This window comes from Culex pipiens, chromosome 3, assembly GCF_016801865.2.
Source record: "Culex pipiens pallens isolate TS chromosome 3, TS_CPP_V2, whole genome shotgun sequence".
In the NCBI taxonomy this organism is placed as follows: Eukaryota; Metazoa; Arthropoda; class Insecta; order Diptera; family Culicidae; genus Culex; species Culex pipiens.
The window spans coordinates 8,119,500-8,135,181 of NC_068939.1; the positions used below are offsets into that span (position 1 = coordinate 8,119,500).

General features: G+C 36.0%; 1 protein-coding gene across 2 annotated transcripts in view; it reads right to left on the reverse strand.

Moving 5' to 3' along the window:
- The window catches only part of LOC120426683 (breast cancer anti-estrogen resistance protein 1), a 122,218-nt gene that overhangs the window by 51,355 nt on the left and 55,181 nt on the right, over positions 1 to 15,682 (reverse strand). For both annotated transcript variants that reach the window (XM_039591461.2, XM_039591469.2), the window contains exon 2: positions 8,547 to 8,690. In XM_039591461.2, coding sequence (XP_039447395.1) covers positions 8,547 to 8,690 — 144 coding nt within the window. The remainder of the gene's footprint in view (positions 1 to 8,546; positions 8,691 to 15,682) is intronic.

Below are 15,682 nucleotides of genomic sequence, written 5' to 3' on the forward strand. Positions count from 1 at the left end.
GCGCGGGGTTTGATCCCTTGAGGGCAGTAGTTTCACGTAACCAGCGAATTGAATCCACTTGGCATTAAGCTTGGCTTGCAACTGTTGTTTTTCGCAAGTCCTGAGAAGAGGCTTAGCCTCGAAATGGTTCAACCCTTGCCTAAATTTGATCAACTAACGGGGCAAAGTTGCCAAACAACCAGCTTTTGAACGCCGGAGTGCGAAACCGGTCAACTTCTCACAGTGATAAGCGGAGGCCAATCAACTAGAGAGTAGCGCGAACAAACAAGCAAAAAAAAACCTGTCCTGTCACATGTCGTCAATCTAGGCGAGTAATTGACAGCCGAACATGACACCCGAAAGGAATGGTTCCGTTGGTGGCAACCACCTTAGAAGAGTGATTTCCCACCACCTTTGAAACTCTCGGATTAAGGAAATTGCGAAATACCCAAACGAGAGTAAAAAGCGCTCAAACTGGTTGAGAAAAAAATTGGGAGTATTTTACTCCCAGATTTTGTCTCTTTTACTCTCGACTGACTGTTGCGAGTTTGACTGAGAATCAGTCAACCAAGTGTGTAGAGCTCACAAACAAGTGGTGAAACGATTGAGAGCATTTTACTCTGATATGTGTACACAACCCTCTCAAACAAAACAAATATTTTACCCAAAAATGCGCAACATCAAACCTAAAGTAAGAAGCTCTCAAACTGGTAGTAAAACGATTGAGAGCATTTTACTCTCATATTTTATCATAAACCTCAAACAAATGTGCCACTTTTACTCTTAATTATCTGTTGTAAGTGAGAGTAGAAACAACCCAACTGAGAGTGAATAGCTCTCAAACAGGTGGTAAAACGATAAAGACCATTTTACTCACGGGTTTTTACACAACACTCTCAACGCAAATGAAACATTTCAATATAAATAAACTGAAAACTGAGAAAGTGAAGAGCTCTCAAACTAGTAGTAAAAAGATTGAGAGCATTTAACTCTCATTTTTTAACACAAAAATCCAAGATTTTGATGCAAACACATCCAAAAATGCCAAACAGCATCCAAGAGTAAAACGCTTTCAAACTGGTAGTAAAACGATCGAGAGTATTTTACTCTCAAGTTTTTGACGTTTACTCGAAAAAAAAAATTAACATCATCCAACCGAGATTGAAGATACCTCAAACTTATAGCAAATGGGGTCTGAACTAATGGACGTATTAGACTACGGCAAACAAACAAACAAACTTTTTGACAGTTTGGCTGCTCTGCTTGTTTGCCTGCTTTTGTTTGCACATTATGATGGTAATATCACATCTGGGAAGGGGTACATCATTTATGTCAGAAAAAAATGTGGAATTTAACCTCTGAAAAAATGTGATTTTCCACTTTTTTGGTGTAATGTAACTTTTTCAGTCTAATCAGTCCAAAATTACATTATAAAAGATTTATATTTTACTGTGTGCAGAAACGTCAGCCTGCATACATTTGCCGCAGGCAAGTTTGCGAGTTTGGTAAACTGTCAAGTTTGTCTGTTTGTTTGTCATAGTCTAATAGCTTCTTTAGAGGTTTCGTCGTAATTCTCTCAAACAAAATTGAGGCTTCAATTATGACAAATCAAAACCAAGAATTGTTTAATCTACTCGGTGAAGGTCTATTACCTCGCTTATTTTCGCAAAACCCACTTTAGCTCCGCAAACCTGTCCACCCAGCTAATAACGTCAACCTCAGAAGCCTTTCCGATATTTTCGGTGGGCGTTTCGCACCGCAGTCTCAAATGCACTCACGCGCTCGAGTGGGGATAATTTGTAATAAAATCGAGATTAACTGCACCGGGAACGGGTGAGTAATGGACGGGCCGAGTGGGTGGCTTTAGTCAATACCTGGCCGGTGTAAGCCTTCTGAATGGAACCCAACAGCTGTTAATTTATTAGCCGCATAAACTAGGATATTTATTGGCCTCCTCTCACTCGGTGATCTCGGCGAGAGCCAATTCGAGCTCTGTGGCTTTTGAATTCATTGATCCGGACAGTGGGATGCGTGGGCAGATTTCAACTCTCGCGGCGGAAGCCGTTTGAGAGTGGGTTCATTCATAAAATGTAGGATAGTGGGGGGCTAGACCGAGTGGAACTGGCGATATTTCAATTTGAAGTCGTTTCGCAAGTCTATGCGCGACGGCAAGCGTGTACTTGTTTTTGCGAAATGATTTCGTAATACAGCTATTAACGACGTACCGCGATGAGGAAACTCCTTTGTGCTAGAGATAACAAAGGTTTCCGCCCTAGATCCCACAAAACACCTTGATCCATATTATACGCTAACTAACGTTGCCACGCGTCTTTGCAGGTCTTACACGTGTGCCGCGTCTCGATTACACGTGAGCCAGATTCATCCTTTCACAAAGTTATCTTGATTTGCATAGACAGCACGGGGTTTACCTGTCCTCTTTTGTGTCAAAAGTTCCCGCTGAAATCCTTGCTCGCAAAGAAACAACTTTTTCGCGTTTTAATGATAGGGTACCAAAACCCCTTCCTTTCACCACATCTGTCAGGAACGCCCCCGAATGGGTTTTTCTTTGCAATCGGAAGTCTACACCCAAAAAAGATTTGCGGTACAGAATTCATCGAGCAGCTTTCGTGCGCCAATTGCGGGGTCATCGTGACAACGCACAATTGCGCTCGCTGTGCGAGCGTGAGTGACGAAATGAGTGTCATTTTCGCTCGCGTCACCATGGTAACGTCATAATTCGGGATGATACTCTTCGCTGGCAATTCACGAATGTCGTCACGCTTGCCGGTTGCGATTGGACCAGGTGCAATGAAAGACGACTCCTGCTTCGTTCTGAAAAGATTTTCCTCACTCAAAAAACGAGGGAGAGATCGTAAAATTAAGATTGAGGTAAATATTTACACACTTCGCTTCGTCTGCTCATTTTAAAGCTTACATGTTTTGCGAGGGTGGCAAACAGTCCTGACGGGCCATCATCATCAGCAGGGATGATTATTAAATTTTGTGTTGCTCGCAAAAACCGAGGGGAAAGATTAAAAGCGATACTGTTTGAATTATGCGCGTTTTGTTGGCATGTGCAGGATGTGGAACGGGAGGGAGGAGGGTTTCTCTCTCTCTAGGGTCGTAATTAGGGGATTTTGGGTACTTCAAGCGTGGAAGGGTGCCCCTTTTTCGACTGATTGAAGTTGAAAGGTACGAGGTTGCGATCAAAAACAATTTGTCGAGACGCTACAAGTTGCTAATGTTTGAATTTGTCATGGAATTTGTTTGCTTTGGGAATGGTATATTTGAGTTAGTTTTAAAGAGATGGTTGTGTTTACATTGATTGCTGAATAACTTTAGAATGTTTACGGAAAATTCACCCAAAAGTAGTGCAGCATCCAACAGATAGGAAACTACTCTCAAATTGATAAAAATACACTAAGTAGTACGAGCTGTCAGTTTTGTTATGGGTTCTGTCAAGGTACTAAGAAAACCAGGTATGCTATATTTGTTGTTATGGAATGAAATTAATATTTTTAAAATTATTTTTAAAAAGCTGGAAAATATTGGTAAAGTAATCAAAATTTATATCGACATGCTTTTTCCGTAATCTTAAATAGTGAAAAAAAAGTTGCATTTTTTTCCAAAAATCTGGCATACCATGCGATTTTCTAGTCTTTTGACCTTAGCCTTAGTTTGACATTGCGAGACAATAAACCTCTTGCTCGCACACCAACACAACATTGGGTTCATTCATTCGTTTATAAAAGTTCATTCGTGTAAGTGACTTATATCGGCAAATAACCATCTTATATTCATCGAACCGTGGTGGCCGAAACTGTAAAGGCACAGATTCGATAATTTTTAAAGAGGTGATTTTTTTAATAAACTTTTGAGAGCTGTGTTTGGTTCTGACTTCTCTCAATCAAAATTGAGATCCATTTACTCTTGACAGTCTGCTTACTATGGGTTCTTAACGTGCAAATAAATCATATGAAAATGCTTTTCTTTCTTTCAAGAAATTTGACAAGAATTTCAATCTCGTCCACTTCTGGTTTTAATTTTGGCCAAAAACGGGCTTCTCAATTAATTTGCTCCCCCTCTCATTTTTATTTTGGACAACCAACAAATCAATCGCATGCTGGCAGCTGTTGCAGTTTTCCCCCTCTGTTCCACCCTGATGCATGTTACAGTCAGTTATGCTGCATTCGTTTTAAATGAAGCACGAGCCAAAACCTCGAAACTCGTTTGACTCCGCAAGTGCGACATGCGGGTCCCACAAGGGGGTAATTATGGTCCGCCCACATCGGTTTCCGTGAATATTTTTTTCTCGATCTGTTCTGTTTGAATTCCCGAATGTAATTTAATAAATTTTAATAAATATAACGCATGGCTGACGGTTCCGACTGCGTGCATACAGCAGTCGGAATTAAGCAACTCTCGACTCAATGCAAAAAAGGAAGGGGTTAATCAATATGAAATGAGTTTGGTTGATTACTTGAAAATAAATTTAATTTGCAGAAACAAACAACAAACGATTGGCATCCTTTTGCGCTGCAATTTCCGCCCCCTTTCCAGGGAAATCAACGTTGAGAGCTGGCAGGTCGTCCATAGGAAGAAAGCAACAATCATGTCCTCCCTTTGCGCGTTAATTCAATTGCACTCCTTCCATCAAGAATCACTTTCGGAGATGCTGGTCCTAGTTCAGTCAAGTACAGAGGGACAAAATGTTTACTTTGGAACTGGTGGTCAAACATTGGAACGATTCCAGGTGAAGTTGCGAATCAATCAATGTAAGATTCCTCTCAAAAACTGATTGGGAGTAAAATGGGCTCAAATTTTGTTGAGAGAAAAAAGCTTGTGAGAGGATTATGATTTCCACTGCGTGTACTAAATCGAATTTCGATGTCCCTAAATAAATCGAGTTGTGGAGGACGATAATGTAAAAGTATCGAATTGCTGAGACATCTCCGGATAAATTCCCGTTTTCGACACTTTTTTCTCCTAGTCTGAGCGCTTGTTCCTCTCAGCTGAAACTGCGATGCTTCAGTCCTGAAAAAAGTTCGCAACTTCATCTGGAACCACCGAGAACTCGACATCAAAGCCGTCTGCCGTTTACTTCTGGAAGTAATTGGATTCAGCTACTTATTAGATTCTCAAGATTCGTCTCGTGCCCGACTGACATGAAATCGCACACAGAAAAGAAGAACCAGACACTTCAGTATGAGAAAGAAAACGACAACCGTAACCTCATTATGTCGCCCACTTACAGCTGTTCAAGAAAGGGCTTGCGTAAGCTACACTCTCATCGAGCCTAATTGGAAAACATAATATTATCTCACCCAGACTCGCAGAGCTATGTATGAGGATGCTGGTTGGTCCTCCAGAAAGAGTCTATATTTGCCTAATTTTCTCGTCCTGGCAGCAGCTGCTGCTGCCTCAGCTGTGCAGTAGATTAACATCGACGCACTACGCACTTTCACTCTTCACCAGGCGAGGTTCAAAAGGTGCACAACAAAACAAGGTTTAACCTATTCAAAGCAGCGAACCTTTGAACCTCCCCACGTGCTCCGTATGGCACATCCCGAACGCTCGATGCCTTTGTTTGCCTTTCTCCGGTTCTGAGCGTGAGCAGTAGAACGTACTCCTGAACCTTGAAATTGAATTGAAACGAAATTACACTTCCCGTGGCCGCAGGGCACGAGCAATCCTTCATGCGTTTTCCGGGTTTAGACAGGATGACGAGCCCAGGTTAGGGGTGGTCAATATTTCAAAGAGGTTGGCTGCAGCAATTTGGCGTAATGGATTCCGGGACACAGCATCCGTTCGTAACTGGGAATCGCCCACAACCGAACTCGTTTGGAAGGATTCCGAAAGCTAAATGGTACAAATTAATCATGCTGAATAATAAATACCGAAAAATGTGCCGTTTTAGCACAGGACCAAGAGGGCAGAGGATACCTTTCTCGTTTGCCAGGACACGAGATGAATTAGTGGATCGTTTGAATGTTAGGATGATTAATTAAAATTCTTAAAATTCTTAAAATTCTTAAAATTCTTAAAATTCTTAAAATTCTTAAAACTCTTAAAATTCTTAAAATTCTTAAAATTCTTAAAATTCTTAAAATTCTTAAAATTCTTAAAATTCTTAAAATTCTTAAAATTCTTAAAATTCTTAAAATTCATAAAATTCTTAAAATTCTTAAAATTCTTAAAATTCTTAAAATTCTTAAAATTCTTAAAATTCTTAAAATTCTTAAAATTCTTAAAATTCTTAAAATTCTTAAAACTCTTAAAATTCTTAAAATTCTTAAAATTCTTAAAATTCTTAAAATTCTTAAAATTCTTAAAATTCTTAAAATTCTTAAAATTCTTAAAATTCTTAAAATTCTTAAAATTCTTAAAATTCTTAAAATTCTTAAAATTCTTAAAATTCTTAAAATTCTTAAAATTCTTAAAATTCTTAAAATTCTTAAAATTCTTAAAATTCTTAAAATTCTTAAAATTCTTAAAATTCTTAAAATTCTTAAAATTCTTAAAATTCTTAAAATTCTTAAAATTCTTAAAATTCTTAAATTTCTTAAAATTCTTAAAATTCTTAAAATTCTTAAAATTCTTAAAATTCTTAAAATTCTTAAAATTCTTAAAATTCTTAAAATTCTTAAAATTCTTAAAATTCTTAAAATTCTTAAAATTCTTAAAATTCTTAAAATTCTTAAAATTCTTAAAATTCTTAAAATTCTTAAAATTCTTAAAATTCTTAAAATTCTTAAAATTCTTAAAATTCTTAAAATTCTTAAAATTCTTAAAATTCTTAAAATTCTTAAAATTCTTAAAATTCTTAAAATTCTTAAAATTCTTAAAATTCTTAAAATTCTTAAAATTCTTAAAATTCTTAAAATTCTTAAAATTCTTAAAATTCTTAAAATTCTTAAAATTCTTAAAATTCTTAAAATTCTTAAAACTCTTAAAATTCTTAAAATTCTTAAAACTCTTAAAATTCTTAAAATTCTTAAAATTCTTAAAATTCTTAAAATTCTTAAAATTCTTAAAATTCTTAAAATTCTTAAAATTCTTAAAATTCTTAAAATTCTTAAAATTCTTAAAATTCTTAAAATTCTTAAAATTCTTAAAATTCTTAAAATTCTTAAAATTCTTAAAATTCTTAAAATTCTTAAAATTCTTAAAATTCTTAAAATTCTTAAAATTCTTAAAATTCTTAAAATTCTTAAAATTCTTAAAATTCTTAAAATTCTTAAAATTCTTAAAATTCTTAAAATTCTTAAAATTCTTAAAATTCTTAAAATTCTTAAAATTCTTAAAATTCTTAAAATTCTTAAAATTCTTAAAATTCTTAAAATTCTTAAAATTCTTAAAATTCTTAAAATTCTTAAAATTCTTAAAATTCTTAAAATTCTTAAAATTCTTAAAATTCTTAAAATTCTTAAAATTCTTAAAATTCTTAAAATTCTTAAAATTCTTAAAACTCTTAAAATTCTTAAAATTCTTAAAATTCTTAAAATTCTTAAAATTCTTAAAATTCTTAAAATTCTTAAAATTCTTAAAATTCTTAAAATTCTTAAAATTCTTAAAATTCTTAAAATTCTTAAAATTCTTAAAATTCTTAAAATTTTTAAAATTCTTAAAATTCTTAAAATTCTTAAAATTCTTAAAATTCTTATAATTCTCAAAATTCTTAAAATTCTAAAAAATTCTTAAAATTCTAAAAAATTCTTAAAATTCTTAAAATTCTTAAAATTCTTAAAATTCTTAAAATTCTTAAAATTCTTAAAATTCTTAAAATTCTTAAAATTCTTAAAATTCTTAAAATTCTTAAATTTCTTAAAATTCTTAAAATTCTTAAAATTCTTAAAATTCTTAAAATTCTTAAAATTCTTAAAATTCTTAAAATTCTTAAAATTCTTAAAATTCTTAAAATTCTTAAAATTCTTAAAATTCTTAAAATTAAAATTCTTAAATTTCTTAAAATTCTCAAAATTTTTAAAATTCTTAAAAGTTTCAAAATTTTATAAAATTCTTAAATTTTTTAAATTTTTAGGTTTAATAGTATTTAATTTTTTAAAAGAATTTTTAGATTTTTAAGAATTATCAGAATTTAAAATTATTACCCTAATTTACTCAGAAGAACTAAAGCCAACACCGCCCTACTCAAATTATACATGCAAGCTCGGTAACCGTATGAAATATTCACGAAGATCAGTCCAGACTGGCTGATTGGTTGGTTTGGTCTGGACTAACGTTTGAACCAGGTACCTACCACCACCACCAACAGTAGCAAAGAGCCCTGGCAATCACAAAGCTAAACAGTCGTAAATTATTCACTCCGCCAGGGCAAAACATTTCTCCCTTTTCCCTATCCACCGTAATGAAAACCCTGGAAAAACACGCGCCAACCATTAACGAAATCGTGAACCCTGCTTTTACAGGATGGTATGCACTAAAAACACAAATTTAAGCATTTCTCGAAATTATCCTTCTGTCACAACAAACAAATTACACCCCGTTGTCGGTCCCCCCGGAGATAACGAAGAGATATGATCCCGGAAATTCCCGGAAAGCCTTACCTGTCGTCCCCGCAGCTGGCACAGCCACCAGCCCTTGAGGTCGCTGGTGTCCGTTTCGATCACGGTCAGGATGTCCCCCTTCCGGAAGGCCAGCTCGTCCGTGCTTTCGGCGATGTTATCGTAGATGGCCTTGGCCAGCAATTTCTGGAAGAAAAGGGAAGGCGAAAAGAAAAACAGTGAAAAATTGGTTTGGGGTTGGGAAGAGCAGGCTGTGGAGACAAGAATTGACAGTGTGGCTACTTCGATGAATATTTTTTTGACATTTATCACATTGAATGATTTTTTTGTTTGTTTTCGTCGCTACATTCTGTTTATTTTAAAATAAGTAAATAATAAGTTTAAAAATCATAATTCCTGGGTAGCAATTCCCCTAATTTCCAGTGACAACCACGGTCACGATTGCTTATCAGCTTATCCGACGACTTAGACGCGCTCTGTCCGGGCAAAACGGCCCCGCGAAAAGGTCGTAAATAAAAATGGTGTGAACCCCTGTGTCATAAATTAGTATCATTGCATGTACCTTTGTCGAGATACGACGGCAGTGGGAAAACAAACCACGCGCTAATTATGCTAATGAGACGTTTTTGCATTGTTTGTTTGTTTACGGTGTGGCGTGTAGGACAAGGTGTTCTTTTTAAGGTTTTTGCGACGAATTGTTGCGTCGTTTGTTAAGTACGTTGTTTGACAGTAACAGTTTTACAACAACATTCAATTGAAATTCGTCGAAGCTCTTTTGAGATGACAGCGCCCCTAGTGGTGACTAGGTGAATTCAAATGGATTCTGAAGTTTCCGGATAAAAGTTGACTTTTGAACAAAAAATTAATTGGGATGGTAAAACCTTCAAGGTTGCTTGGATGCCACAAAGAATCAGAATAATCCATGGGATTAGAACAAATTGCTCCCACCGACTACTAGATGGCGGAATCTACCTTAAAGATGCGATCAGATTTCAATTAGTTTAACGAGTACAAAGTAAAACCCGTGTAATGTCCCTTTTTAAACTTCATTTGCGGGGGTGTTTTTCCCCCTCACCATTGCTGGTCCAACTCAAATAGCAAGTGCTCACTCTTCTGGAGTTTCTCCATTCCAATACAACAGGCAGTGTATCATTTCTCTGACGGCCAAGCAAATTGATTACCCCGGGTCACCAGCGCTGCGTTGTTCAAGACGTTGTTGTACGGCGGGGGTGTTACAAGATTCACCATTAAGATAAACACGGGCAGCGTGGCGGCGGCGGCCATATACAGACACTTACGAAGAAGTTGCAAGAGGTCATCGCTGGCTCTTCATCGGCTGACCGGTTTCGTCGAATTTTGGACGCATTATGTCACATACGGTGCTTAAGTGATTCAACAGAGAGATGTTTTAACTGTTGATTGGGGCAACTTTGGCTCAAATCTAAAGAAATCTTTACAATTAAGGAGTTACATGTACAAATATTTTAAGTTCTTTTCAAAGACGACAGCGCCTCTAGTGGAGACTAGAAAAAAGAATTCTCAAAAATATTTTAACAAATTCACTCCATCATACAAATTTAAAGCACTTTTCCGCCAACTAGCAATCGCGTTTACGCCACTCTTTCTCATCGTAAACTGCCATGCTAACAAGTGGAGATACACGCGTTTAAGCAAAACCACTTAATTCGTGGAAAGGGGTTGCGGGCCAGCAACAAAAAAAGAAGCGTACTCGGCTTACAACGCGGGATTCCAACGGAACAACACTACTAGCAGCAGCATGACAAATTTATGCAAAACGATTGTGTTGGGAATCATCATCATCATCGCGAACGAGCGCGCGCTCGAACAAAGAAGCATAATTTAATGCATTTTAATGCGAATTGTTGCCGGTTCCCACGTGGTTTTTCGGAGTGGCGAATTTTGAACAAGTGGGTGCCAACATTAATTGGGCGACTGGTAAATTTGGCACGGGTAATCAAATTGTCAATTTAAATTCGGTAGCAGCTGGAGGTGCTGAATTAAACATGAACACAATTAAATCCGGTTAGATCGCTCGAATTTGCGCAGCGCCACTGGCGGTGACTAGTTTAAGCTTGGCTTGTCAATCGCCGACTAACTTGATGAATTTTAAAATAAAACATTTGTTCAAGTGCTGATCAAATCGAACACGTGTCCAATTTCCGAAAATCAACCGAAATTGGCGCTCAATCAACCGTCAAGTGGCCACGACAGCCGGTATCAGAACCAAATGAAGTAATTAACCATCTGGACGCCGGTCGTCGTCGGTGATGGTCGCGAGGAGCGATTCACTTCCATAAACTAATTTTCCCCTAATAAGCATCCTTTTGTCCGCAAAATTTGTTCACATATCACCCAAATAGCGAAAGATAGTCATCGCAAACATCGAAACCGGTCATCAGCGAGTAGTGGAGAGCGGCCGATAATCGGGAATGACAGCCAGTTAAAGTCCAATTATGCCAAACCCCTCCCAAATCTCCCCTATCCGAGCGCGCGCTCGTTCGATCAACCGTCGAGAGCCAACTGACCGTGCTAATTTTCTAATTGACCAAACCGGTCGTTCTCTTCCGGCGAAAATCGATTTCGCTGACCGGCTTGCGTCCCCAATTACACTTCCCCTTAACTGGTTCGGGAGTTAAGTTCTTGTAATAACAGCGGTCTGACGGCGCGCCGCTGGAGAAATCGAACGGTTTCGGACTCATTTCTGCGAGCTTTCCTCCCGGGATTGTGTGACCATAAAATTGTTCAAGAGCATAAACTTTACAATGGTGTAAAAAATGTACCGTAAACTGGGATGTGTTCGGAGGTTGTGAATATTACAGCAATTATTTTCGATAGGATACAGTAAAAACTACCAATTAAATTGTCTTTGCTTCAGAAATAATTTAAAAATAAAAATTTACATATTATTGGGAGGCGCAAAAAAAGTCCAGTCGGTAAAGTGACAGTTTGTTCATTCACAAGGTACGCGTTCGAATCTCGCAAGCGTCACTATTTTTGACAGTGCCCGAAAAAAATCATTTCCGCTAGGGACCTCTCAAAAAACCCAATCCAATGGCCAGTGGCCATCGCAAAACCAATTTATGGTTACCCTTCGAGTCACAACAACAACAACAACACCATCGGAGCCAAATTGATTGTTTTCACTCTCGCCGAACTTTGTTTTGACGGCGGATAACGCGCAGAGGACCACCCGTCGCGTCATCACACGTGAAGCTGCCGGCGGCTGGCATTATGATTTTTATTTTGGAAAAAAGATTATGCTTTATGAAGTGACCACCAATCAGTTGGGATCTAGGGTAGGGGTTCGTAAATTTGGTCTAAGTTTACGCCAGAAAAATTATATAAAAATTTAAAACTCTGGAGTTTTTCAGTTTTAGCTTTTTTGTGTTTTAAATACCCCTTACTCAAGGCGGTTTAAAAAACCTAAAAAGCAAAAACTGAAAATTTAATTTATTGGACTTTTTCAAAAAAAAAAAACAAAACTCCAGAACTCAACTTGAAGTAAGATTGTGACCAGAAATTCCAACCCTGCGTTTGACAGGAGGAAGCTGTCACCTGCAGGGTTGGCCCTAACCTCTCAGTCAACAACACCACCAACTACCCTCAAATCCGACAGCTGTTTTGGTTTCATTTCGTTCAAACAATGCCTTCTCCACTCACTTTAACTCAATCCGGCGGTTTGAATAATGCACACACACAAACACACACGAGGGGTTAAAATGCAAATCGAAACGTAACAATGGCGTGGCGTCGCGACGCTGATTGTTTTGACGGCTTCCAGTCAGAGTGAACTCGACTGGGCACTGCTTGCTTGATTGACTGGTCGGCGCACGTGCCTACTTTGCTCAGCTGCAGATGACTTTGTTTTGGCACATTGTTAAACTACCTTTTCAAGTCGATTTTTGACCAAACACTTTGCCCAATGTCCTAACTTCGATGTCAATCCTAATTTCGATCCTCTTTGGACGTGCAATTCTAATGTTAAGAAATTAGACAATTTTTCTGCTTTCTCCTTTATCCTTAAAACTCTTATACAATTAAAAAAATACAATTTTGCAATTTTTTAAAATTCTTAAAATTCCTTGAAATTCTACTCTTAAAATTAAAAAAAATCTTAAAGTTCTAAAAGGTTTTGATATTCTTAATTTTTTTAAAATTCATAAATTTTGTATGATTTTTTAAATAATCTTAAGATTATTGAAATTCTTGAATTTTTTTTAAATTCTTTAAATTTATAAAATTCTTGAAATCCTTGAAATTCTTCAATTCTTGAAATTCTTTACATTCTTAAAATTCTTGATATTCTTGAAATTCTTGAATTTTTTGAAATTTTTGAAATTCTTGAAATTCTTGAAATTTTTGAAATTCTTAAAATTCTTGAAATTCTTGAAATTCTTGAAATTCTTGAAATTCTTGAAATTCTTGAAATTCTTGAAATTCTTGAAATTCTTGAAATTTCTTGAAATTCTTGAAATTTTTGAAATTCTTGAAATTCTTGAAATTCTTGAAATTCTTAAAATTCTTAAAATTCTTGAAATTCTTGAAAATCTTGAAATTTTTGAAATTCTTGAAATTCTTGAAATTCTTGAAATTCTTGAAATTCTTGAAATTCTTGAAATTCTTGAAACTCTTGAAATTCTTGAAATTCTTGAAATTCTTGAAATTCTTAAAATTCTTGAAATTCTTGAAATTCTTGAAATTCTTGAAATTCTTGAAATTCTTGAAATTCTTGAAATTCTTGAAATTCTTGAAATCTAAAATTTTTGAAATTAGTAAAAATCTTAAAATACTTAAATTCGTAAAATTCTTGAAATACTTAAAATTCTTAGAATTTTTGAAATTATTGAAATTCTAAAAGTTCTTCAAATTGCTGAAATTTTAAAAATTCTTAAATTTTTTGAAACCTTAAAATTTAATATTTTTCTTTTAAATTTATAAAGTTTAAAAAAATTTCAAAATTTGAAACATTTAGTTATTGATAGCGGACATGGCATGTCGCAATTTCGTTGGACATGTTTGACGTAGGACTACGTATAAGTTAGTTAAGTACACGTAACTATAATCGATTTGTTTTCTTCCTATTTTGGTTAAACTTTATTCTTTATTTGATAGCGATAGTAAAACATTGGTGAAATAAAACACTTAAAATTTTAAAAATTTTGAAATTCTTAAAATTCTTAAAATTTTGGAAATTTTGCAATTCTTAAAATTTTTGAAACATTTAAAATTCTTGATTTTTTAAATTCTTGACATATTCATAAAAAACTTATAATTCTTTAATTTTAACTTTGTAGTTATTGATAGTGGGCATGGCATTTCACAATTTCGTTGGACATTTTTGACGTAGGACTACGTAGTAACCGAAGGTACACGTCTATTACATAACCATACATTAATTTTTTTCTTCTTATTTTGGTTTAACTTTATTCTTAATTTGGAAGCGGTAAAGAATAGTTGATTACGTCAAAAGTACTATCACAATTCATAAAATTTCATTTGTATGACGTAGCAGTCCTCTTACTACGCACACAAATTCCAGCCAGCAATTCATCGCAGCGCAAATACCTCGTGAATAAGTGAAGTTCAACTCGTTGTGAATTCCCAAAAGGCAAACAGTTCCGGCTGTAGTCATTATCGTCTACTCCGTTGATTCGTTCTACATCACCGCCGCGAATATTTGGCCAACATAAATATTCCGCGTTGCCTGAGTTCATCGTCGAGGTCTGCTTGCGAAACCCAAACTCATACACGCACACATCCGTGTACCCTACAATTCTTGGCAAAACATAATGATTCACCACGAACGCAGTAAGTCCAACTCAACCGTGTATACAACCGGAGGAGGCTCCAGCAACGAAGTTCGAACGGAGTTATCCAACAACAAAGCCAGCAACGACACACGACCAATGAACCACAGACGAGCAGACACACACAGCACTAAGCGTGTAATAACCGACTCGAATGATGCTGGAGAGTTGCAAACTCCATCTTTACCTCTACGGTGACTTAACCCTTAACAGCAGTTTTACAAGAATCCATTTCAATTACAAACATGAACAAAACTCATAATCACATGAAAAGTTTTCACGAGTTCATGAATTTCGTTCATGACAGCATGAACAATTTACACGAAATCATGAAAAAGTCGCGATATCATGAACAAAACTCAATTTCAAAATGCAATAAAACTAAAAAATAGACTCATTTGAGTAATTTCAAAACAAACCAAGTGTAACTCCAGGGTTAACGGAGGTTTGTTACCTGCTCAAAAACACGGTACCGTGTGGAGCCCCGTGTCTCCACATCCGGAAGCTGCCCAGATCATGGGGTTTTTTAAACACAGGCTGCGAGATCAAACCACCGTACACAAATGGCACAAATCGGCGGGGTGAACTCGAAAGACTTCAAAGTGGCTGCCAGGTCTGGCCTGGCGGTGCCCATAAATGGAAGAAATTTTGCTGCCCCATTGCCAGCGAGTTTTTTTTTTCGAGAGTGGAGTCTGTTGATAATTCGCACGATTGTGCGGCTCTAAGTCGAGGAACCTGCGTGAAACGCGTCGTTTCAACTTTTTGAGATATTAAGATGTTCAGAGCCGAAAAAATGCAGATCAGCTGACAAGGTTGGCGCATGCAAGGTGTGAAAAGCTTTTTTTCTTTAAGCTTCTTGGTCGGGTTGACATCAAACGGTACCAGTCATTAGCATAAATATTGAGTCACATTCGCGAAAAAAAGTAAGCAAATTTGCAAACACGATGATGCAAGCGAATTAAGCAGAAACGAAGGTGTGTTTGCGTTAAAATGAGGTTTGCTAAAGGTGGCTTACTTTTCAAAGTACACTTATACTATTGCAAAGGCAAACATCAAAAACTGCGTCGCGAATGGGGTTGCTGATAGCGGCCTAAGTTAAGTTGTTGCCAGCGATAAGATATGAACATGAGGGAGTCCTACGATTCTAGGTTGGAAGGAAACGATTATGTTCACCAATTTGCGGCTTTCGATTGTGTATTGATTTTTTTGTTCAGCTTTTTTTTTTAAATTGTGTTGTTAATTTAATCATTTTTTTTTAAATATTTTTTATAGCTCAAAAGATAGCATTTTTGTCTCCTCAATATATAACATATGTTTTTGCAATTCCGTCGTGAAACTACTTACTTTTCC